Here is a 25732-nt window from a genome sequence, read left to right on the forward strand (position 1 = left end):
CTAGTGAGAATTCATTCAAACAATTTTAACACTTCCGGGTTACAAGTCATTTTGCCGAGTCTTTCATCAGAAAGTTCTCTCTTTCGTTTCCGTCTAATTAAGCAAAATGCCGACGATTGGTGTGAAACGGGATCTTCTTTTCCAAGCTCTTGGAACGACAATGAGTAAGTAAAATTATTTATGATGGTACCGGCCTCGATTCATCGGGCGATCTCCGTGCCACATGTCGCACTTCTAACATCATTGCACATGCTGTTCAGTCACCCGGCCAGCCGGCGTTGTTGTTGAGCACACCCACTTCAGGGTTGAAAATCCAAATAATTCCATCAATACTATATATATTAATTTTTCCCGATTTTTGTAAAATAAAATTCACTTAATGATACCCAATACATATTTATTTGTTGAATCTGATTCCATTGTAAGGTAAGTAATTTATGTTACACTGTTCCAAATTTAATTAACATTAATTAAAATAATATTCTGCAGGCCCAGGGTGTAGTGATACATGTTACATATATGTTAATTAGCAATATACTCCCAGCACAAGAAAGGCATTCACTTCATCTATATCAATATTTATAAATTTCATAATGAAAAGAAAGGTTTCTATTGGCCAATTGAATAATGTTTTCAAATGATGATGTTGCGCAATGTTCTCATTGATTGGCTAGTTGAATTTAACTGCCATTGAAATTTATGAATATTTATAAAGATGAAGGGAATTCCTTTGTTGCACTAAGAATTTAGAAAACAAATAACAAAGTTGTGAGACAAAAAAAAAAATGGCTCACCCTGATTTTGCAATCAGTGAAACAAGACCTTTTAATAAAACAATAGAAATAGTTTCTTAAGTCCCCCATCACTAACCTGAAGTCTAAGGCCCACTTTATATTACGGTTTTCACGACAGTAGCGAAATTTCCCGCTGTCGGAACACCACTATCACGACATCTTTAGACCCACCGCCCGGAAATCTGCCTTCTTTCCTCCCCGCCATGTTTTTTGTCTCTCTGTATATGCTAATTAGCACACAGTTTATGCTAATCTTCTAAACCCTGACCTCCCACTGTCGCGAGCCCTATGCATTCTCTTTACACGTACTTTGAAGTTGACAAGGACTCTTGCTGAGCTGTCAGGTGACCACTTCGGAGTTGTCGGGAGAAAATTTGAAGACATCAAAACTACTACAGTGGGAATTATTCTCCTTACATGGGGCTCCCGCTGTCGCCAGTAAGAAAATGAAACTATTAATTTTGTGCTTATTAATTATTCATGACTTTTTGTTTTTTTTGTTTTCAGCCGATGAAGAATTTGATGAATTGTGTTTTGAGTTTGGTTTGGAACTTGATGAAGTGGTAAGTTGTGAATCTTATTCCACCCTATTGTTGACCATTGAGCAATATATAACAGATAGTAGGAAAAGATTGAGCATTACTGATTATCTACAATTTATGTTTATATATTATAATAATTTTCAAGTAGTATGTATAAAAATAAATTTGGTGGAAAAATCTCTCTGTCATAAAACAAATGGTACATAGTGGTGTCTATTTTGAAATACACGCCAGGGATTTTTTAAAACAGGGAACAGGGGCGTAGCGCCCTCATGCCATGGCCATGCACCCCCTTACCCTGGGTAGCAGATTCTCTGGCAACCATCAAATTCTGATTGACCAGTGATCACATGTGGCCACAGTCTTCAACTGTGACTTGTCTGATAGTAATTTTTGCCCCAAGGAAGCCATAGAATGCTCCATTTTAACTTAGGATTATCGAAAAAATTCACCCCTTGGTAGGGAGAACCCTATCTCCCCCACTTGGTTTTTTTTCTAGAAAACCCCCTGCATGCTTTCTGAGTATAATAAAAGTCACTAGAACATAGTTGTGTTTTGGAACATTACTAAAAATTTATGTTTCTTTTGAAATTTTATGACCAACAATGGGATTTTCAGTGCATGTTATCACAGTTATTATCTTCAATAAAGCCTAAAAAAAACACCTTTTAGTCAATTTGTTTTTCAAATTTGATGCGCATATGCATTTTTTCATGATAAAATTTTTCCTAAAAATTGAATTTCTTTAAAATTCTGATAACAAATCTGTGACATGCCCATTTTTAACTGGAGCTTTACTATATTTGCTTCGTTAGAATTGTCAAAACACAAATTTGTTGGTATTCATGTCCCTGAAGAAATATGGTACATTATTTTGATTTTCAATTCAGCTTTTTCAAATCACAGTCTTATTTTGTGTCATATTTTCGTATTTCAGACATCTGAAAAAGGCATGTTGATACGGGAACAAGGTGATGATAAAGGCATTGATGCGTCTGATGCTGTCATATATCGAGTGGAAGTCCCAGCCAACAGGTGAGAAATTATAGGAAGATTGCAGTCACTTGATGAGGATATGATGAATGAAAAAAAAAAAATTGTAAGAAATGTGCTTTGTAGTATCACAGACATAAAATCCTTATTTTGTGCATTTTCCACCACATTATACAAACAAAATATAGAAGGTTAGATTAAATGTAAAGAAATTCATCAAATTTTATGATTTATTTGTTAGTAGGAATTAAAATATAGTTTAATTTCAAATTTTTCTGATCTTTAATGTTTTTTTCTAGATATGACTTATTGTGTCTAGAAGGATTAGTGCGAGGTCTACATGTTTTTAAAGAGAAGATGGAATCTCCAAGGTATCAAGCGATGCCTCCCAAATACGCTGCCATGCAACAACTCATCATAAAAGAAGCAGTGAGTACTTTTATTTGTTCTGTGATCAGATGTGCAGGAATGAACATCCCACGAGTTTTACAATATACCTTATTATGAGGACAACAAATCAGAAACTGACTGTTTAGAATGAATCTTTGGACATTGTCTGTTCAAAATCTATCATATCTTTAGTGCATGTTCTATAAATAGGAACATATAAATTCACTTCTACATCCATTCATCTGTTCGTGTCTCTACACTTGTTATCACGTTCAGGCTTGAAATGTTCACAATCAAACTTCAAATATACATCATACATCCTGGAATACGTGTAATTGTTTAGTAATCTATTTAAAAATGGCCGAATGGAGGCCATTTCCATTGCTAACAATTCATCAAAATTGAGAAATTTCAGAACTATATCTTGATAGCGTATTGACATATTTCATTCAGACTTTGTATATACATACAATGTACATAGGACTTTTTTCAACAAATGTGCTCATGTAATTTATCAATTATTAAAGTGGGTGGGTGACCTTTGGTACTGACATCATATATTGTGGAACAGGAATCACATAGCAAATATTCTAGAGTAAAATTATTTTTAGTAGTGAAGTGGAGAAATAGATGGAGCAAACTTGGGTAGCTATGATTAAACTGCTCTTTTGAATTGCCATAAATCTTTGAGTTACAATTTATGTATTTTTTTTCAGACTAGCCAAATTCGTCCATTTGCAGTGGCCGCTATATTACGGGATGTGACATTCAGTGTGGATAGTTATAATAGTTTTATTGATTTACAAGATAAACTCCATCATAATATATGCCGGTTAGTATGTTTGTGTTTACTTATTTGTAATCTGTATCAAATGTTGTCATGAATAATGTATTAGATTACTTTAATAAGGTAGAAGCCCAATCATAATTTTTGACAAAATTGGTCATAAATCACATGACAATGTTCATTAATTTATTATGTACAATAATGAAGCTAATGTCTCATGGTACAATAAAATAACATTATTTTGTGTGTTACAGTTATGCTTTTTGAGAAACGTGTCCTAATATTTCCTGAAAATTGCTATTTTTAGAAAAAATCCATAGAACACAATGTTAAATTTTGAGATATTGCATGATATCTCTGCCATAGAAACCTGTGGTAAAATTGTTATAATAGTGTAAAAATGGCTGGTGACCCCAAACTTTTTTTAGGTCAAAATCTTTATATTGTCTTGGGGTACAGTTTATTGCAAAATGAATAAATTCTAGGTATTTTAATTTATGAGTAGGCTTCTATGTTAATGCTTTTGTGAAGCAAAATATTGACTTGATCATACTGGTACTTAATTTACATTTATAATTGTGCTGTAGAATTGTACTGTAATATGAAAAATTAAATTACTTGACCCAAACTTGATGGAAACTTTTTGTTTCAGTTTACTTGGAAGCAAAAAATCTACATTGATTATGTTCATTATGGTATGGTGTATGTACACTGTAGCAAAAATAATTTAATGAAAACAAAAGTTTTTCAGATAAACCCATAGAGGGCAGTATAACTTTAATTTGTTTGGAGTTCTGTATAGGGTGATGCTTACTGAAGAACAAGAATTGGAATTTCTTTATTTCAGGAAGCGCTCACTTGTTGCCATAGGAACCCATGATTTGGACACCATAAAAGGACCCTTTGTCTATGATGCTAAACCACCAAAAGATATCAAATTCAAACCACTGAATCAGGTGAGAAAACAAGTGAAGTCAGATAATTTTCAGAGTAATATCATACATGTACTCTCTGAAATAGAAAGGTTTTCCAAAACTACTGCATTGAAATTAACAATGACAATGCAGCAAATGCACAGCTTCCACAATTACATTGTTATGAAATCTGGAGAGTGAATTTTTTCTTTTCTTAACATAACTTGCATTCTATTGTTTTTTGCTTTAGTACCCCTGTTGATCTTTTTACTGACACCCACTATATGCTATACACAGTTCATTGTAATACAGTAAACATGGAACCTTCATCTAAAATTAAAGCACAACTCTAAATTTGACAACTTTCGTAATTTACTATCTTACCTGTAAATACAAAACTAGTTTTTTGCAGATGTATAAAAACAGGTCGCTGTCAATATTTGAACATTTTTGTTGTTTGAGCACTGATCTCAATGAACAGACAGTGTTGATTTAAATTCAAACAATGTGTTTATTGTTTTCCATTTAATATTGTTAATCCATGTTAAGAAAATCATGGTTAGATTTGTAACCAGATGATAAACAATTGTAATTGTCATGGCAACAACCATGTAAAATAATATGGTTTTAATATGGCAAGAATGTTGTGGGAACAATGACCATGGTGAATAGCTACATGTAATATCTCATTGTACAGAACATTATCAGACAATCTACAAAGACAACAGAACTGTTTTGACAAAGAGGTCGCTTGCTTGAAAATAATTTTCATGTCATGTCACTGTTTTACCTGAAACGTTTCTTGTATGACTTGGGTGGTGATAATTTGAAGATTACGTAATGTATCTATCATTTATTTTACATTCATAGAACAAAGAATACACAGGAGAGGAGCAGATGGAACTGTACAGCTCAGACAACCACATCAAACATTATCTACACATTATCAGAGATAAGCCTGTTTATCCGATCATTTACGATGACAACGGTGTAGTTTTATCAATGCCACCAATTATCAATGGTAGGTTTTGTTTCATCCACACTCGGCAACAGTCATCAAATGTCACATAAATTTATCAAAACTCACCAAATAAATAACTCATAGAAACACGTGATTGTTTTCAGAATATATTTACCACAAACAACTGCGGTCAGCCGGCGTCATAGAATCTATGTATAAATGTGCATAAAATGTGGTCGACTGGCGAGTGCCGACCTCCACTGTGGTAATGACCATGGTGCACAGCCTGTTTGATTTCCTACTCTCTCCTTAATAACATCATTTGAATACTATTAAATTATTATTTCTCTCTATTTTTTGCTTTCTTCTGTTTTTTTGTTCAGTTCGTAATAAGTGAGTGATCGTCACCACGAAAGTCTCAAACTATTAACAGTCCCAACACATAATTTGGTTGTGTTTAGTAACATTCCTGTTAATGCTACTAAAAGACTAGTTGCTAGTTTAAACATTCATTGTTATGTAAACACATACTCAGTTACAATGATGGTCCAACTTTAAAATGTGCATAACAAATATTGTACCATTTCAGGTGATCATTCGAAGATTTCTTTGAAAACCAAAAATATCTTCATAGAAAGTACTGCTACTGACCTAACCAAGGCCAAGGTCGTCTTGGATACATTGGTTACTATGTTCTGTGGATACTGCACTCAACCCTTTATGTAAGAATATTAATATTAATCAATCTATTATTTATTCTTGATGAAATACATGTACCTGGGCTAATGAAATACATGTTCCAGGCCTAATTAATGCATTAGTTATTCAAGACGAAATGCATGTTCCAGGCCTAATTAATGCATTAGTTATTCAAGACGAAATGCATGTTCCAGGCCTAATTAATGCATTAGTTATTCAAGATGAAATACATGTTCCAGGCCTAATTAATGCATTAGTTATTCGAGATGAAATGCATGTTCCAGGGATAATTAATCCATTAGTCATTCTAGATGAAATACATGTTCCAGGGCTAATTAATCCATTAGTTATTCGAGATGAAATGCATGTTCCAGGGCTAATTAACCCATTAGTTATTCGAGATGAAATGCATGTTCCAGGGATAATTAATCCATTAGTCATTCTAGATGAAGTACATGTTCCAGGGCTAATTAATCCATTAGTTATAGATGTTCCAGGGCTTGCAACATTCAATGTTACTGATTATAATAATACTGTAGTTGAATGAATGATGAAGCGATCACGTCCTACACACCATTAAAACAACCTCTTTTAACATTAACCTTTTCACCACCAGTTCCATTTTTTCATCACAAATTCACAAAATAGACCTGTTTATATTCTGCACTTTTTGTCAGAAGATTAAAACGAAAATTTTGAGTAAAAACTGAAAATTTACTAAAATATACTATTGAAGAATACAAAAAAAAGCTGACAAATTTGGGTGAGAAAGTCCAGTGGGGAAAAAGTTAATAAATGGTATAACAGCCTCAAACAGTGTTTTCATTCATTCATTCATTCATTCATTCATTCATTCGTTCGTTCGTTCGTTCGTTCATTCATTCATTCATTCATTCATTCATTCATTCATTCGTTCATTCATTCATTCATTCATTTATTTATAAAATATTTCACGTTTCATTAACCACTTTGTTTGTTATGTTCTATGCTTCAGAGTTGAATCTGTTGAGGTCATCAACCCCGATGGCAGTAAGGTCATCTATCCACAGCTGCAGTACAGACATGAAGTCATTTCAGTGAAGAAAACAAACAAAGCTATCGGCATCAGGTATTATTAAAGTCTGTTTTTGAACTTCTTTTATAATGAACCAAGTGTAATAACTGAAATTTTATTTAGGCTAATTTGCATATTGATCAATCATTTGCATAAATATTATTATTATACATCTGTCACCGAAACGCCATAAGTTACAGCGTGCCATAATTTTGTGGTTTTTTTACTGGGTATTTTCATCCTACCATATAAGGAACTACAAATTCCAAATATGGAATGATTACGTGCGTAAGCGTCCCCTAATATTAAAAACAAACTTGATTATGACTAGGGTTTGACTAGACTCCACACAAAGAAATTCGCTGATTCTGTTCTAACATTTTCGGATTTCAGCATTCCTATGATGTATCCTTGGAAGAAAAAGATGTATAATAATATGGTTATTACGAGGATACCTCTAAGTATGCACTCAGTCAGTACACCGCTGCGTGTCAGTCAATACTCCCGACTGTACTGTCTTCGTGCATACATGATATTCTTGTATTAAACTCAAATTATTTATATAAATTATGGAAGATCATGTTTTACATCTAGGTTGCATGTCAACAAAACATTCACTTACAGTGAGACTAAGTTGAATTATCTTGTATTTTATGACAAACCAATGAAATAATCTACATTTGTAACACCTGGATTATTTATTCATGAAATGTATGCTTATTTGGGGGTCATTTAAAATTGTGCTAGTTCTATACTTTTCATTAGAATCACTCAGCATTTTGCTTTATCATGGAAATATAGTTAATTGTTTGTTTTTAACGGTGTTAAGATGCCTTTAGTATTTAAGAACCGAATGACTAGTCTTTCACACCCTGATACCAAAATTGAAATATATTAAATGTAAACCTTTTAATCTTCTCTGCTCAGAGATTTTGTGATTATTTTATAACTTTTTTTGAGACAACATTTTGTGAATAGAATGATATAGTAGATGAACCGACCACTTTATTATGATATGCTCTCACTATAAATTAGTAAGCCAACAAATCATACATTCCTTTTTCATGAGGAAAATTGTTGATGACTTCAAAAGATGATAAAAAACTAATTTCAATCAAGAAAATAAAATACTGTCTTATATGTGACACTTGCTTACCTACTTGCTTGCTTTCTTTTTATTGTAGTGTAGTATTAGGCTTTGTAATATACCAGGTCATCACTCTTACATGTACTACTATAAATTAAGAGGACTCAAATCGGAATCAAATTTTTGCATGGATGGAGACTTTATTTACCAAACTCACTACGAGGTTGTACCCAGCATGCAATGCGCTTAGACAAACTCAATAAATTTCAAGTAGTAGTTATCATAACTAATCTTATAATTTTCAGTTGACAGAAGCTTTGTATTTCTAAGGACGCAATAATTTCATTATTATTATTATATCCAAATGGGAAAGTGTTTCTCAGGTCAGCAAGTTGACTGTCGACAGTCTTGTCAGCAATATTGCCTTAGACATAGTGTACTTGACTTTGAAGGATGCTTCACCATGCTTGAGTAACATTTGTTTTTGTTTATATAGTGAGAGCGCAGATACGCTGGCACGGTTACTGACCCGGATGTGTTTGAAGTCTGAAGTTATAGACAATGGTGAAAACATCAAAGTTGAAGTTCCTCCAACCAGGCATGATATCCTTGCTTGCAACCCAGTGGTTTTAGATTTCAGTTTAGTATGATACAGTAGTAATATGATAGTTATCAATGAATAGCACATACTGTATGTATATATGGCAGTACTGTGATCAGATGACCAACATGTAGCAGAGGTCATTATTATTCTATACTGCTTTTGTGTTGATAACTTTGTTAGTCCCTGTTTGGACGCAGTCCCAAAAAAACGAGGACTTATGTGTTGACCCTTGTGCATCCGCGCGTCTGTGGGTGCGTCTAGACATGCCTGGACCAATCAAAATCAAACTTCACACATACATAATATTATACATATGCACATCAATTTGTTTCATGATCTGATTCAAGATGGCTGAATGGCGGCCATTTTTGTGTGAAAAATCATCAAAATCAAGCATTTCTTGGCTGTTACAGATGGATTTTGTTTAAACTTGGTATATACATTAGACATTATGGGACCTTGATGCAAGTCATTTTGTTTTTCAGATAAGATTCAAAATAGCTGACTGGCGGCCATTTTGTTTTAATGAATATGGTTCTAGTGCCCTATGCCCATATCTCTGACATGCTTTGTCTGATTATGTTCAAATTTTATATATTCATTATATATCATGTTATAGATATATAAATGTATTCAAAATGACTGAATTTGTTTTAATTAATGCTGTAATTAGTACTCGTTTGACAATCAGATACAAATGTCAACCATTTTAATGTTAAACAATCATCATAATCATATTCCTGACATGGTTACATTCCAGCTATATTACTATAAACAAAACTATAAACCTTGAATTCAATAACTAACTGGGACTGTGCCATGCGTGGCTTGTTATTTTATATCTTTCTTTGCTTGTAATCATTATTTACCGAGAGATACAAGAATAAAATTCCAGTAGAACCACGTTGTATACCAAGTGTTTATGCAATTGTCTGAATATGCCCAAGAAAATTGAAGGAGTGTCTTTGAATGTGACTTGTTGACAAAAAAATGTTGTTTTTCATCATCGTACCATCAGTTCCAACTTGCAACTCAATTTGCATTCACTGAAATGTGTATCACCTACAGTAGAATGAAGAAAATGTTTTGCTTCCTGTTTTAGAGGATGTTTTATCGATCCAAATCCAGCTTTAATGTATGATTTCAAAGCATTAATTAATCAATGTTCAATTTTTTTGTCTGAGGAAAAATTTTCAAATTATACCATAAGGAATACAACTTTTTTGGTTCTAAAATTGAATATTTACTGGCTATTCTATTGTAGCATTGCACATCGTTTAGTTGTACAAGTAGATTCATAATCTACGGTCCTTAACGTCAATGCACATGTTATACATGCATGCGACATCTATGAAGACGCAGCGATAGCATATGGCTACAATAACATCACAGAAACCCTGCCAAAATGTGCTACTATAGGTGAACAATTCCCCATTAATAAATTAACTGATCTACTAAGGAAGGATTTAGCAGCAGCTGGATTTACTGAGGCACTGACATTTGCACTTGTAAGTATTTAGGGGGGTTAATTGCATGACATTGACCATTAATAATTCCGGGAGAGGAGAAATGAAGAATGTTGCTCTTTTCTTTTTCAGGATCATGCTGCATTTGCAGGTTAATTTTGTTGGAAGAGTTCTTTCCTAAAATCTATTTTGTCAACTTTATAATTGCTAACTTCTTATTGTAAAACGTAATGAAGCTTAAGCGGACAGTGACATTTGAGCCAAATTTGTTGAATAAAAACAGCACATTTTCAGCACATGTTGTGCCCTCTCAAGTGGTGAATCACTCCTTTGGTGTGGAAATGCTTTGTCATTTAGAATATAATTAATCTTTCAAAAAATGTTTTTTTTTTTTTTTATGAGTAAATATTAAAACATTATTGATACTAAGTCTTCAAAGCATTGTTCCTGAAGAGGATGAAAGAAAGATGTCATACAAATCTCATCTAACTGACATTTGTACTTGTCCATTTGCACTAGATTTGAAAATATGCATCTCACTTTATTTGTTGATTTAAATCAAAATGGCCGACTGGTGGACGTCTCATTCTTTTGCTCAAAGTACAAGAAAGTAACATTATTTTTGTATTTATTGATGGTGGTAATGAATGTATATCGTAATCACAATTATTTTATAGATATTAGGATATATTGTGAAACAAATTTTATTGATTCCCTCTTATTCACAGTGTTCAAGAGAAGATATTGCTGACAAACTAAACAAGGATTTGGCAAACACAAAAGCTGTGCATATAAGCAACCCTAAAACTGCAGAATTTCAGGTAATTTCTTTGGTTATAAAATTCCAGTTTCTCCCAAGGCAGATGTCAAAACATGGTGACCAATTTGTATAATAATTTGTACAACTTCACTCTGCATAATAATATCCAATTTGCATGTGTGTTGTGTAACCATGGAAATAATTAAAATACTAATAACCTCTATTGTTTCTTCAGGGGTCAAGCATGAATGCTTAAAATTCCTTATTCCCGCTCACAACAAACCCAATGTACATTGTATTATGTACTTCATTATAATGAACATTTCACTATAACAAACTAATTGTATGTCCCCCAAAGAGTTCGTTATAGCGAGGCTACAGTGTAATTCCATCTATGGATGTACCCTTGATGTTATCATTGGAGTCTTACTTTCAGTCACTGATTTAAATAAAATTTTATTTCAGTGGCCCAGAACCTGCATAAAATTGCAAAATTAAATTTCTAGCATTCAGAATGTTTTGAAATAAAAATAGAACAATATGTGTATGCATGGTCCAGGGCAATACCAAGCAAATATTGATTTATCATTACAACACAATAAACTCCTCATAGCACCAGTGCCATATTGGATTCAGTGTTCTACTTTTGCATACTACTTTGTACTCACATAGAATACAATAGAACCTTCATCCAATATGGCACTGTAGGGAATCTTTTATTGTTATAGTAAATGATTTAGCATTTCACATGTGCATTACGTTGACCGCATCAACAGGTTGCCAGGACAACATTGTTACCAGGGTTACTGAAAACTCTGAGCTCAAATAAAAAGATGCCATTGCCTTTGAAGCTGTTTGAAATATCAGATATTGTGGTGCAAGACGCTGATAAAGATGTTGGTGCTAGAAATTACAGAAAATTATGTGCTGTTTATTACAACAAAAGTCCAGGTTTCGAGGTCAGTAGAATCGTAGAAATTGTTTTTATCAATTTTCTCCAAAATAAAGGAAGCTATTCAAAACACTACATTTTTAATGTATTCTTCGTGCTTTTAAATAAGTTCATTACAACTTAGAAACACGATCAAAATGTTTTAATTTTGCACATATCCAAGAATTTCTTTGAATGTATCAATTGCCTTGTATCAGAGGTTCATGTGATCCTGTACTGCCTGAGTGTATACCTTTTGGTATTACCATGACAACCTTATCATTATACATCTTTTCCTGCGTGTATTGTAAAATATTAAAAACTGCGGCTTCTATTAAAATGTTACAATGTAACAGCTGAGATACGGCTTCATATGTAGTACCTTCACATATTAAGTCAGTTCTCAATCGAAAAGAATGGGTCAAGCTTCTATTAGGGATTAGGCTTCTATAATATATTTTCTTTATAGTTAGTCCTAATCCGATAAGAGATAACTACTAAAGCTTCCAGTGAAAACATTTTATGATATTCGTGCCAGTTTATCCACTTGTGTTCAGTGATTGATTCTATATATGTCACACACTATGCTGATACTCTAAATCTTTCAAGTGTCACAAATTATCAAGTATATTATAAAAATGTAATTAGGAATAAACTTTATTCTTTAATAAACTTTATTAGGAATAAAGCGTAAAAACCTATTTTTTACTGTAAATGGAATTTTCCATTTTATTTCCTTAAAATACCTAAAATGCATTAACCTGTACCAGCTATCCTCCCTTGCACCCCTTCTGTCATGGAAATATGTCTGGTACATGTTCAATGTTGATGTGGTTTGCCTTAAATTTTAAATGCTCAATTGTGTTGTTTTTGGTCACTGATAAAAATAACATACTTTGACAGGTGATACATGGTCTTCTAGATAGAACAATGAAAATATTAGAAGTTCCTCTAAAAAAAGACAATACAGGTTACTACATACGCAGTGCTGATGGTAAGATATTTGTTTTCCTTATCTGTATTATTATCAAAATCACATAATGTAAAGTTTTCTTTACCATATTTTCAAACTTGACCTAGCGCCAAGTGACCTGAACTCAGAAAATTGGTGCCATGTTATTTTTTTTTACTAACAATGTGACATGTTTGGCAGGATGAAAATAAAACCGTTTTACAGTCACTACATTTCAGGCATCACTCAAGGTTAGGCATCAAGGAAGAGTGCAAGGCCTTAATTTGGATATAAAAAGGCATCGTAAACTGTTGAAAATTATAGTCAAACAAAAAAAAAGTTGGTATTTCCACATAACAAAAAATACTCATTTTATTGTAATATACATATGTTTTAATTTTGTTGGTGAAGAAAAACACAGTTTTAAATAAAGACAAACTCAAATGCATTGCTTAATAGCCAATGATAATGGTAGTGTGATCTGGTCATACTGTGCTTCACAAGGTGTTGCAAATGTTGATTGATTATTCAGTGGTGATAATAATATTGACTCAAAATTTGAAATGAGGACTTAACAAACTCACTAAATGGTGAACGCAACATGGGAAAGATTTACCACTGTTGTATTACAAACTTATGGCAAGAATTTGATTTACAATCAGGAAATTAGCTATTTTGGAAAGATAATCTCAGCATTGAAGAAGATTTAACACATTTATGACGATAACAGTTCATTGTCGAAACAGAGTTTACTATTTATACTAGTTACAATAAACAATGTACACTAGAATGGTGTCAGTTAATACAAAAAACCTAACTTGGATGAGTATTTCCACACATTTTATACACAATGAAAAACGCACGTTTACAAAATAGTATGTGCCATCAATACTGAAGTATTTTGGATGTAAACAAAGATGTACATGTACTTGAATTTTGCCCAAGCCATTTCAAATCTGAGTAAATAAATATGAAATAGATTCTACTCTTCAAAAGAAAACCTTGTTCAATATTTATAAACAAGAATGATTTTTGAGAAAAACGGTAGTCTTTGGTAAACTAACATTCATTATTATAAAAAAATATCACTCCATAAGTTGTGACGCAGTTTACCAAATTTATACAAGATGTGGGTAAATTACGACAGCAATAATTTGTCAGATAATATAGTAACCCGACGTGCACTCAACTTGAGGGATATATGTATTGCATTTATGTGGAAGTAGAATCCGTTCATCGATGCCATGGTAACCTGTTTATTGTTACTTTCCTTACAGATGCTACTTACTTTCCAGGGCGTTGTGCTGAGATTGTTGTCTATGGAAACGTGATTGGCAAATTGGGCGTACTGCACCCAGATGTCATCACAAAGTTTGAACTTTCTCTTCCGTGTTCGACATTTGAAATTGATCTACATCCATTCCTTTAAGTATTCATTCAATCCGCTACATGAAATTAACAATAGAAGAGAATGATGAAAAATACATTAATTGAGATCGCTGTTCATTCCTCCCTGTAGCAATGTCACCTCTGGGTTGAGTGTTTGATATAGTGCTACATATGTTATCGAGTGATCCTCTATGCTAATATTCTTTCTAAATGCACTTGTTTTGCCATTATATAGTGACACTATATTTTGTTCTTAAAGATAATTGTGACCATGAAGTCAACATCGTTATCATGTCGCAGTCATTGCTGACGATTTGCTTTCAAAACCATGCTTTTACATTGACAAAACGTATCGTATCATTGCAGTCGTACTGAAAGCAAATTAATCAGCAACAGCCACTGTACAATTTATATAGTATATACCTTCTTCATATTATTGGATTTTATTCAAGTAAATTAAACTATTACTGTTGAACCAAATTTATATGTTACTATGGATTTTTTACAAAACTGGACAAGAATAGTTTGGACATATAGTGGATCAAAAATAAAAGGATACCAATATGGAGGCTGAATTATATATATTTTTATGCCTCCAATATCATAATCTGTAAATGTTTTGGGAATTATTACAAAATGTAAAATATTTAACATCAAAGTTTTCCCAAATATTAAATTTGTTTGAAATTCCTAAATGTTTTTAAAAATACTTAAGGAGAGCCCCTTCATTGTTAAATGTTATTTCGATTCTGCTACTATTGAACACTGCTTCATATATATTTGGTGGAGAAACAAATCTTAGGAAATATTCGACAAATTAAAATTAAATGTGTTTATTCAATGTGTATTGTAAGTCACAAGTAATTATAATCGAATTATCTCTTGTTTAAGGTGGTCATTGTATACAGTGTACATGACTGTACATCAGAATAATTCCCATTCAAAGTAGTTGTTCTTCAATTAAAAAAAGGACCTAATGATATGCAGTCGGACATGAATCACAAGCACATATTTAAAAGAGGACTTCTATGAAAGAGTACATCTTGCTGTATATACTGAAACGCACTCGGATTTTGTGAAATGTTTTAATTATATTAGGAATCATGTAACAAAGCAAAAGTTCCAGACAAAATGAAACAATTTCACTATAGAAACCTGTGCAAAAATGCAAATTGTTTTTTTTATAACAATTTCGACTTTGTTTTTCAAAAAAATGTCTATCAACCCAATTTTTTGGATTACACTAACAACAATAAACAAGAAGATGACATACATTTTAGACATATCTACTTCAGCTTTACTGGATACTTAAATAAATTGCATCGTAACCATGTGCAACAAGACAATTCTGTGAAATAAACATGATATTCTTTCTCATACATACAACAAGATGCATTTGAGAAATGTACAATACATAGTCACCTAAATTATAGTGAAAATGTAAATTTTTTATCCAGTATTAGACCAAATAAAGATTAACATGTTGAACTAATTTAGAAGCAGCTTGGCAAATGGATTATACATATATATTTAGAACCCACAACCCTATCCTCTAAGCCTAAATCGGACATTACCCCTGATCGTTATCTGTAGTGCACTCTGACATACGGTACTTGCCGCACTGATTTAATCACTTTCGTGACCATAACTTTCACTCTTCTTTGTCATATGTGACCTGCTTGCAAGGTACTTTTATAGACTATACTAAATATACTAAGTTTCAAATGTAATGATTAGTACTTGGAATATCAGCGGAAAAGCCGAAAATCAAAAATTTTGTAATTATTATGCAAATAAAGTAATTAATATGCACAGATAATTACTATCACCAACGCTAGAACATGATCTGGAGTTAGGTGATTAAACCACAAATAACTACTGAAATACAACAATATCTTTATCGAGTAAGTACAGCAAAATTTGTAAGCAAAGTTGGTGGTGACAACAAATCAGATGACACTACATTCCATGTCACACAGTTCAAAACAAAACAGATATATATATATATATATAAACACAATATTGATCAGAACCACTCATCTCACAATCACAGAAAATCATCGCTATGAGCTGTTATAGGTTATATATTAAAGAGTATATATGTCAGTGTTTCGATTTTTGTCAAAGATCAATGTCAATGTTTGTGCATATAGTATCATTTCTTTGAAACAATTGAAAGAATGCGCTTATTTGTCGATGACGATGGTGTGCTTTCCTTAGGTGGGAGATTAAATAACACACCAAAGTACATCGAATATGAGACAAAAGTCCAATCACTGATACAAGGAAAAACACAGGTTTTTTTCCAATTGCTCATAGGACATGTTCACGACAAAGTATTTCACTGGTATGCCGTCTACAATTATACGTACCACAAATATGAGAGACTGTCAAACCAATTCCACAAAAATGCGTCGCCTGTAGAAAGTAATCAGAAAAGATTTCATTATCTCCACCACTGTCTCCACTAAGCGTACAGGAAGCTTCTCCTCTCCCAGCGTTTTACTTCACAAGAGAATACAACACAGAAGTCAAAGATTATATTGAGTGGCTTTTCATTCAACAAAAGAGCCCATGGTTTGGTGCTTCTGGGAGACACTGATCGGACTAATTAATACCACGTTAAAATTAAAGCTACAGAACAGCTTTCTCGGTTCCAAGATTGACGGCTAAACATGTACTTATTTTCTCAGAAGATGCTTTGTCCATATATGCAAAATGGTAAATTGCTCGGTCAAAGCAATCATGTGAAACAAATGCCCAAAATTGTGGATATGACAGAAATAAATAACGGCGGTCAGAAGAAGCTTTATCTCTAACAAATTTCAAGTCGACTGGTTAAAACACTAATGAGAAACAAATGCTTCTAATTGTTGTCATCGATCCAAATTATTACTGTCTAAAAGATTTTGATGTAAAGAAGCAGCACAGCAAAATTCCAATAACATCGAATGAATGTAGCAAACACATTTCTGTTTAAAAAAATCAAAGACTACAGCCAAACCCCGCGTCCAATCACACGAGTCTAATCACACATGTCCAATCATATATGTCCAATCAAGAGTTTAGCAAACTTGAACGAGCATTACACGTAGATGCTATGCAAATTTCAGATTAATATGGCTATTGGTTTTGAAAAAGCCAATTTTGTAAGTGTTTTATGCTAATTTTGGGGAAATCGTGGCGGAAAAGGTCATGTGACCACCAACAGTTTTATTTGTGAAATGAGTAGCGATTGTAACAATAATGCTACTCCAATAAAATCAGAATGCCTAGACCCCCTGTTTGAGAATTAAGAATTTTTCAACAGTATTCAAGTTCTAGGGCCACAAAGAAACGACATTAAAATAAAATAAAGACAATTTGTCAAAAACAATAGGGTCCAAACGAACTTTAATCTAAAATGTCTTAGGTCGTTCTTGAATCACCTTAAAAGAAATGGCAATTTATTGAATATTGAATGGACGACCACTTACATATACTGATGACGGTGATTCATTAACTCCATCACATATCTCACATGGCATTTTAGTAATGCATTACCGTACTACTTTATTGATACTACTGAATTAGAAGATCTTAATTTCACAATAAGCAATGCCACTTCACTTAATAAACGTGTTAAATGTCTCGACATAAACATTTCTTGCACAGATGGTCTTGCACTTCTACTTGCACTTCGTGAAACCATAGTTTCAAGACAGAAAAAAAATTAAGTAGATGATGTAGTAATTAAATACAGTGACAATAAGCGGTGCATAATTGTACATTAGAGATCGGTTTGATCAGCCAGTGTCAAAACTAAAATTGGTCATACAATTGAAATCGCCAGGTTATTGAATTCTATCCACTCGAGGTGACATACGATGACTCAACCATCAAAGATATAGATGATAATTCAAGTAATTCCACTGAGAATTCACCCAAGAGATACCCGATCAGTTACGAGAACACAAGATAGGACTTTGACTGATGAGCCTCAGAAATGAGAACAAACAAATATTACAATTACGAAATTCAGTTCTCAATCAGAAATTTATATTTTTCAATTCATTTTCGAAATTCGCTCGGTGTTTCCGGTATTTTTTTTCGTGTCTAAAATATTGGGACGCTTATAAAAGCGTATATTCTAATATTGCGCATTTTAATTTTCTGTGTTCTATACGCGTTCCAATATTCCGTAATCGTTATGTAGTCTCGTTGCCGTTGTAAATAAAAGTTCAGTAACTGTTTAGAATTCATCCAGTGAACATCGTATGTTTATTTCTCACCATTTAAATACATATATATGAAATACGTCAAGTTTTATAATATTAGGTGTAAGTGTGTTGAATTGTGCCAGCTATGATTTGTCAGATAAATTAGGGTTCAGACATACACTTAGCTTGAGGGTATAGTGTATAAATGATGAAGCGAATTCTGCTTTTGTTACTTTCTTTATAGATATTCCCTTCCAGTGCTTTGTGTTTAATCTGACATCATTACATTATGTTCCGGAATGTTCTTGTTGCTCACTCTGGGATAAAAGACGTTCATTCGATTAACTACATATAAAGCAATACTCTCTGCCAACAGATAAGGCAGATCCATTTTATTCTTAACATAAACTCACTTGATTGCTGGATATTTAATTTATTAGATTCTGATATCTTTCGAAAACTGTGCTTCACAATAGTGTCAGCAAAATCCAGTGAAATATGCAACACAACTTTAAATCCAAGTTTATTTAATGTGTATTGTCACAAGTAAATATTACAAGCAATGTCTCTCGCTTATTACATAATCATTGTTCACTCTCTAAGGTGGTCATTGTAAACAGACATCGGTGTACATGTCTATAAGAACAAAGTGTGTCACTGGCGTATTGATGTGATGGGGTGCAAGATAAAAAAAAAGTAACTTAATAAAACTTATGTGCCCTTGAAGGCAAATAAAAGCCAACATGTATGTTGTCTGTATATATATGGACTTGTTGACTCTTTCAGATTTTAATTAAAAAACTATTTATTTTTTAGTTATTTGTCATATTATAACTCATACTCATGAAAACATTCTATTACAATTACAGCTGTGTCCATATCCTCTTGCAATGCGTCTTTTGTTGAGGTTGATTTTAAACTCAAGGTATATAAAATATATATAAAATTAGTATTAAGAATTACTGTGGATGAACAATATAAAATCAATATTAAGTTTGTTTTACAATTAGCTACACTAAAAACAATTAAGATGCTTATAACACGTATTAACTTGTAAATCATTCACTGATTAATATATATTTAAATTAATATCAAGCTTATTACAGATTATCGAAATTGCAATCTGAGATTATGAAATTGGGATTTTGGGGTCATTGGATTATTATATTACAAATTCTTGAAAAAACAAAGATTTGTCAAGATTTATTTCAATGTAACCCGCATTAATTCAGTCAACAAATTTGAATCGTTGTGAGTACATGAATTCTGTAACCTAAAATATAAAGCATTTGAACAAATGGAAAGCTGTTTTACCAGTGTTCGAATGTGCTAAAAAGTCATGGAGTTTGACAGTTTAATGTTTATTTCTCACAACTCGCACAAATTCAAACTACAAAATATGTTTCATAATTCTCACAAGACTTGAACAGAGATTTATAAACGCATCTCTTAGTTAGAATGGTATGTGAATGTTTCAATGCTTTTCAGCACTCACTGGTTTTGACATTTTACTGCTGTTATTGCCCATGTCAATAAGAAGCATGATCTAATGTTAATGAAAGATAATTTTCTTGATTTGATGTACTGTTAAAAAGCGGCTTGGATTTTTTAAAATAATAAAACAAGTAAATTTTAGTTCTTAGATGTATTTCTTACGAATTTTGATGAAAAATATTTTTATAAAGATTGAGTTGTTGTAAGAAGGTCCGGTACCTGGCATGAAGATTTCGGTAAAAAGCGGGAAGGTCTCAGCTTGGAGCACGTGGCAACTATTTGCATGCAAAATAATAGCTTCCTGTACAGTTTCTTTCAACTGTGCAAAAACCAGCAGGATGGTCCTGGAACTGTGTGAGACGACTGTGTGACAGGCCTTAAATTTTCATAAGCGGATATATCCTGTACTTTGCACTATTTCAGACCAATGCCATTGCTGAAATCGGTGAATTCAAATAGTACGATGAGCCACTGAGCAAACCAGCGAAAAAAGACACTAGTATCCAATTTTCTGATACACAGGTCTATTTATGAATAGTCCACTCTGCAATAATAACAAATGAAGAGAGTGAGACGGGGTCAAGTATTGATCCAGTGTTGGACGAAATAAAGACTAACATATTGAACACATTTAAGAAATGTAGAAATGTAGTCACCATAATTTTAGTACAAATGTCACATTTTGATTCAGTATAAGACCAAATAAATATATTCAACTGATTAAAAGCAGCATGACCAAAAGTTTATACACATGCATTTTTCAAACACAAACTCAGAACTCTAAACCTAAATAAGCCATTAATCCTTGATGTTATCTATAACACACATTGACATACCCGCACTGAGTGAACAACTTCCTGGACCATAATTCTTACTCTTCTTGGTATGTGTTCTACTTCGGAAGCGGTTTCCAACATTCTAAGGTAATCATATATTACAGACTATACAAAAAAAAAAGGATTAGTTTTATTAAGCAAACTCCAGTCTGATATGGCTTGAAACAGTTTGATGCTGTATTTGTTAATCAGGCCAAACATAAATATGATATATGTCTGGTAACCCGACATTGCTTAGCATCGATACCCAGATTAGTATTCACAAGAATACGCCACACTTCGTATTCAAATTCACTACTTATTTCTGGTTGCGTGTGAACTAATTCTTCAACGACAAAACAACGACTCGTATTCAAATTAGATCGATCAGTAAAAACATTTTCATTGCAAAAAGGAGAGGCCACAACAATGTACGAACACGCAAATTCTATTATTTTCGGTTTCTGATTCAGTTGTTTAATAATATAAATTTATTCCAACGTATAACTTTTTGTTAGCTGACAAGCACTATTGTCACACCAGTCATGCGCCGTTCACTTTAAGGCACCAGAAAGCTACAAAAACAGGTAATTTAATTATAACACTTATAAAATCTATTAAGTTTGAACACGAACAGTCATGGCATGTCAAAGTTATGCCCCTGGAACAAGTGTCCACACATGTCCCAAAACACGGGTGAACTTGGCGCATGCACTGATGCCTTAAGGTGAATCCATAAGTGCTCGTTTGCAGACTTCTTCTGAACTAATAAATGTGTTGGTGTGAACTTCAAACCCCCATTCTGACTATATAATGGATCTATAGTACAATGGCAATCATAATGTCTTTATTAAGTGTACAGGCAAACAGCTATGACGAGAGATGCATTGTTACGGAATTGGAAAACCCATCGCCAGTATGGACACAGACCTGTTGTATACAGAGCTTGGACTACAACCAGACACTTCAGTTGGAGCGCTAACGAGCGAGTAACTCCGTTTATTTCTCAACGGGAAAACAGAACCAACAGAGCATGCGTAGCAAAATGTAAAGCGAACACAAGAGGGCGATAACATGATCGTAAATACAATAAACACACATAGTGGCGCATACAATTATGATTTGCATGTTCATTCTACCATATAAGGAAATGCGAATTCCAAATATGGAATGATTACACGCGTAAGCGTTCTCTAATAATAAAAACAAACATGGCTTCCATCAGGGTTTGACCGGACTCTACACAAAATTCGATTTCAACATTCCCATGATGTATCCTTGGAACGCAAAGATGTATAATAATAGGTTTATTACGAGAATACCTCAACGCATCGACCTCCGCTGCACTTCGGTTGATACTCTAGCTGATACTTCGTGCATACTTTGAGGTATTCTTGTAATAACCTCATATTATATTATATAACTTATCTAATCACATGATCACATTTTTTTATGATTTGAATATAAAGGTAATTCCCAAAGCATTTGTTTACTTTGATATAAAACAAATTGATCATGATCTTATAGAATATATGTTGTTTTACCTGTGAATTAACATTCCGTATGACATAATGGGACAGCAATTTACAAGCGCATTCCAGTGAGTATTGATCTTGGTCTGCAAGAAGCGTGTGAAGGTATCTGTGAATTATAACCTCATCTTCAATGATTGAAAAACAGAATAATTTTCCAATAAACGCTACACATCCAAGCCTCTTTACGTGTAACTCTTGTGTGTCATTTCTCCTTTGCTGTGTGTAAACAACATTATTGTTATTTTATTTTTTATCTATACACGTTCTTTGAATATAGGGACTATTTTCTAAACCCATTGGGTACTACAAGTTTAAACAAGTTACCATGAAAATAATCCGTAATCAAATTCACAATTCCAATATTTTTTTATTTGTTTTACTCCGGATGGATGGACGGAGAATTATAAGTCACCGTTTGGAACTTTGTCCAAACGGGGACTGAAAAATTGAACGAATCTCACCAATGTATTTGGAGCGTTTAGTAGTGCTTTATTTTCATCACACCCCTTCTGAAATTCCTCTTCACATTTATTGCGTAGGATAACTTTAAATGTAACTGTGCTAGAGAAGTGCATCTTGCTTGGTACTTCAACCTAAATATAAAAACTATGATTTTAGTCATGGTACATACATGCGTGAAACAAGAGAGTTAACATTAGTTAAAGCTTCAGAAAAAAAACTAAAATTATTTTAATAATGATTTTTTTTTAAATCTGACAAAAAACTGTCAAGCACATATTTAACTGACACGTACAATGAACTATAACAAACATGGACACATTTTTTTAGCCTAATGGCGACCACTATAAAGACAATCAGGATTTTGGTTTTCAATATATCTGGTGAAATTTATACTTATGTGACAGTTATCGGCTAAATATTCACTTATTGATGAGTTAGTTACCCCTTATTGGTTCACTGCAACAACCGATGTGCTATAATGATTGGTATGATTATAACTATTATGAACAACGAATACTTTTGAATATTTTTTATAAAATTGACTCACATTCATTAAATGCCCGCACAGTTGTACAAACTTATCAACATAACCAGGGCAACTTGTAGCATTTTGGTATATCAAGTTAACAACTGCTTTCAATCCTTCTTCGGTGATAATTATTGGTGTGTTGATATTCTTGGCAGCATTTACTAGACTATAATAATCCTTCATGACATCCTCAAGAATTTTGGCCGTTCTGTCCAGTAATGTCTGTATTGAATGGCAATAACATATTTACTAACACAATATTTCTATCAGAGTCTGAGAAAATATAGATATGTTCATATTGCATACATTCCTGGATAAGTACATACATTGTGTAAATATATGATATGCAGATTTTACCAGTTAAAAAACGACAGACGATTTATCTCCATGATATTACTTACTTCTTCAACGAGTACACCGGGACATGTTTTTGTAACATGATCTAATCCGATTAACTTCCCTAGGCTCTGTGGATGATACTGCAACCCCAAAAGAAAGTCTCTACTGTAACGGCTTTTGTTCTTCGAAATATGCACAGGATGAGTTCCGTGGGATTTATTCTGTAAATGATTTCATACGACTTCTTAACTTCTAATATTCTTATGTAGGAAGAATAGAATAGAATAGAATAGAATAGAATAGAATAGAATAGAATAGAATAGAATAGAATAGAATAGAATAGAATAGAATAGAATAGAATAGAATCATCAGTCAAAATAATTTAATTAATTATTCTGAGAGAAAGATCAATATTACCTTTTTGCGAGCACCGCTCACAACTGGATTCTTGACGGACGCTGCAAGCTCTGACTTTACTAATGCATCATGAAACACATTATTGTGGTCGGAACATGTTGGATGTAGTGTCCTAGCTTCACCAACTGCCATTATGTTTTCATCTTCAGCTGTGATGTCACTGATGTAGATATCCTGTACATTAGCAGTATTGCTTACAATTTTGAGTCCAAAGTCCTCAACAGCTGTACTTCCAATTAACGTTACTTCTAGGTCACTGCTTTCTTCTGGTTCTGAGTTTACATTTTGTGACAAGATGCCATCAATGTGAAATTTCATCTCATTTTTCAAAACTAAAAACGGCCCAGGACTGGCTAGATTGATTTCCATCTGTGCAAATTCGATAGTGCTGGAAACCGTCTTACTAGTCTTATCAAGTGTTTTCAATTGTGTTTCAAGATTTTTTTGTTTTTCCTCAAGCAATTTATTCAGTTTTTCAACTGCCATATCTTCCATCAATTTTACGTTTTCACGTATTTCTGCTGCATGTCCACTAATCTGTTTCAAACATTCTTGGTGATTACTCACAAGCTTATTAATCTGTGTTTTGACGTACGTGTGTCCTTCCGCAATTTCTTTTTTTCTAATATCCAGTTGTTGAATTAGGTTTAGAAAATGTGTTTTCTCTTTACCCGCCGCATCTTCCAGCGTAATGTAATGGTGCGACGGATTTGGGTGTTCCTTGAGGGCGCACTTCAAACAAGTAGCAACTTCGCATGTTTGACAGTAAACAGAAATCTCGCAGTCAGCGTGTTTATCGCAGTGAATTGATTGCTGCTCGATCGATGGGTTTTTTCGTTTTTCTTCCTCGTATATCTCGATCGCCATTAAAGTATGACCTTTGGTCATTTTAAGTTTACCGTGTACCCTACAACATTTCGAACACAAGTACTGAGCACAGTCCAGACATCGGCTGTGTGTTTTTGTACCCGGACCACACACTTCACATGTCTGTATCCCGTCATCGCCTGTACGCTTCTGTTCGGGTCGGACGACATAATCAATAAAACTTCCTAACATTATGTTCCTAGGCAAACATTTCACACCATCGTCCGGTAGTGGACATGTCGCCCGACAACAAGGACAGCTCAGTTGACCTCTTTTCGTCTGAACCCATTTTTCCAGACAAATCTCACAAAAACTGTGCTGACACGGCAGAAGCTTTGGGTCGGTGTACACTTCAAAGCAAAGCTGACATGTCAGCATATCTTCTTTGAATGACCTACGCACATCATCGTCCTCTAAATCGTCCGACATCGTGACAAACCGAAGCTCTAACGTCCTTGACGTATCCGGGTGGAAAAGCCCGTTACTCTTAGTTCCTGTCCAGTTCGCAGAATTACTGAGTCATATGTTTTACTGCCACCAACGGAACATATTGGTAATTTTGGGTGGTTTCGACATAGGGGGCGTTAGTAACTAGGGGCGATGGAAGAAAAAAACTATGCAACTTATTGTTTTCCTTCATTTAGGTTTGCGCAATTTTTTTCATGATGATTTTACTGTATTTTTTCTCTCCTCTGTGTGTACTATTTGTTCTCTTACAAATAGGAGTTGAGAATTTGTCTCTGTTTGATTTT

At 33.4% G+C, this 25732-nt stretch overlaps 2 protein-coding genes across 3 annotated transcripts; one reads left to right on the forward strand and one right to left on the reverse strand.

Annotated features, from left to right (window-relative positions):
* The first annotated feature begins 17 nt into the window (after positions 1 to 17).
* On the forward strand, positions 18 to 14803 carry LOC102810415 (phenylalanine--tRNA ligase beta subunit-like). The gene is made up of 15 exons (XM_085490473.1): positions 18 to 164; positions 1302 to 1357; positions 2274 to 2371; positions 2629 to 2758; positions 3436 to 3551; positions 4354 to 4462; positions 5291 to 5441; positions 5971 to 6103; positions 7075 to 7188; positions 8718 to 8824; positions 10152 to 10333; positions 11020 to 11112; positions 11828 to 12010; positions 12886 to 12976; positions 14212 to 14803. Exons 1-15 carry the CDS (start codon positions 107 to 109, stop codon positions 14361 to 14363), a joined length of 1773 nt encoding a protein of 590 aa, XP_085346599.1. The 5' UTR covers positions 18 to 106; the 3' UTR covers positions 14364 to 14803.
* Positions 14804 to 18564: 3761 nt separating this feature from the next.
* On the reverse strand, positions 18565 to 25492 carry LOC144349925 (uncharacterized). 2 transcript variants are annotated; one of them, XM_085490475.1, is made up of 8 exons: positions 24898 to 25492; positions 24114 to 24870; positions 23759 to 23917; positions 23376 to 23579; positions 22828 to 22959; positions 22376 to 22582; positions 20853 to 20957; positions 18565 to 20560 (listed from the first exon to the last, which is right to left on the reverse strand). In XM_085490475.1, exons 1-8 carry the CDS (start codon positions 25407 to 25409, stop codon positions 20513 to 20515), a joined length of 2124 nt encoding a protein of 707 aa, XP_085346601.1. In that variant the 5' UTR covers positions 25410 to 25492; the 3' UTR covers positions 18565 to 20512. The 2 variants fall into 2 exon arrangements, with proteins under 2 accessions (XP_085346601.1, XP_085346600.1); XM_085490474.1 differs by having other exon boundaries at positions 24114 to 25492.
* Positions 25493 to 25732: the final 240 nt, after the last annotated feature.

The sequence above is a fragment of the Saccoglossus kowalevskii genome, chromosome 15 (assembly GCF_978046115.1).
Source record: "Saccoglossus kowalevskii chromosome 15, keSacKowa6.1, whole genome shotgun sequence".
NCBI classification, from domain to species: domain Eukaryota; kingdom Metazoa; phylum Hemichordata; class Enteropneusta; family Harrimaniidae; genus Saccoglossus; species Saccoglossus kowalevskii.

Bases quoted from the DNA above. Each gene is read 5' to 3' on its own strand.
- LOC144349925 (XM_085490474.1), bottom strand. From the start codon at position 25,409: ATGTCGGACGATTTAGAGGACGATGATGTGCGTAGGTCATTCAAAGAA. The intron at 22,583-22,827 runs GTGAGATTCGTT...GTTTACACACAG, and splicing joins TAAACGCTCCAAATACATTG to CAAAGGAGAAATGACACACA. The intron at 20,958-22,375 runs GTAAAACAACAT...TTTTTTGTATAG, and splicing joins TACGGAATGTTAATTCACAG to TCTGTAATATATGATTACCT.
- LOC102810415 (XM_085490473.1), top strand. From the start codon at position 107: ATGCCGACGATTGGTGTGAAACGGGATCTTCTTTTCCAAGCTCTTGGA. The intron at 165-1,301 runs GTAAGTAAAATT...TTTTGTTTTCAG, and splicing joins AGCTCTTGGAACGACAATGA to CCGATGAAGAATTTGATGAA. The intron at 7,189-8,717 runs GTATTATTAAAG...TTGTTTATATAG, and splicing joins AACAAAGCTATCGGCATCAG to TGAGAGCGCAGATACGCTGG.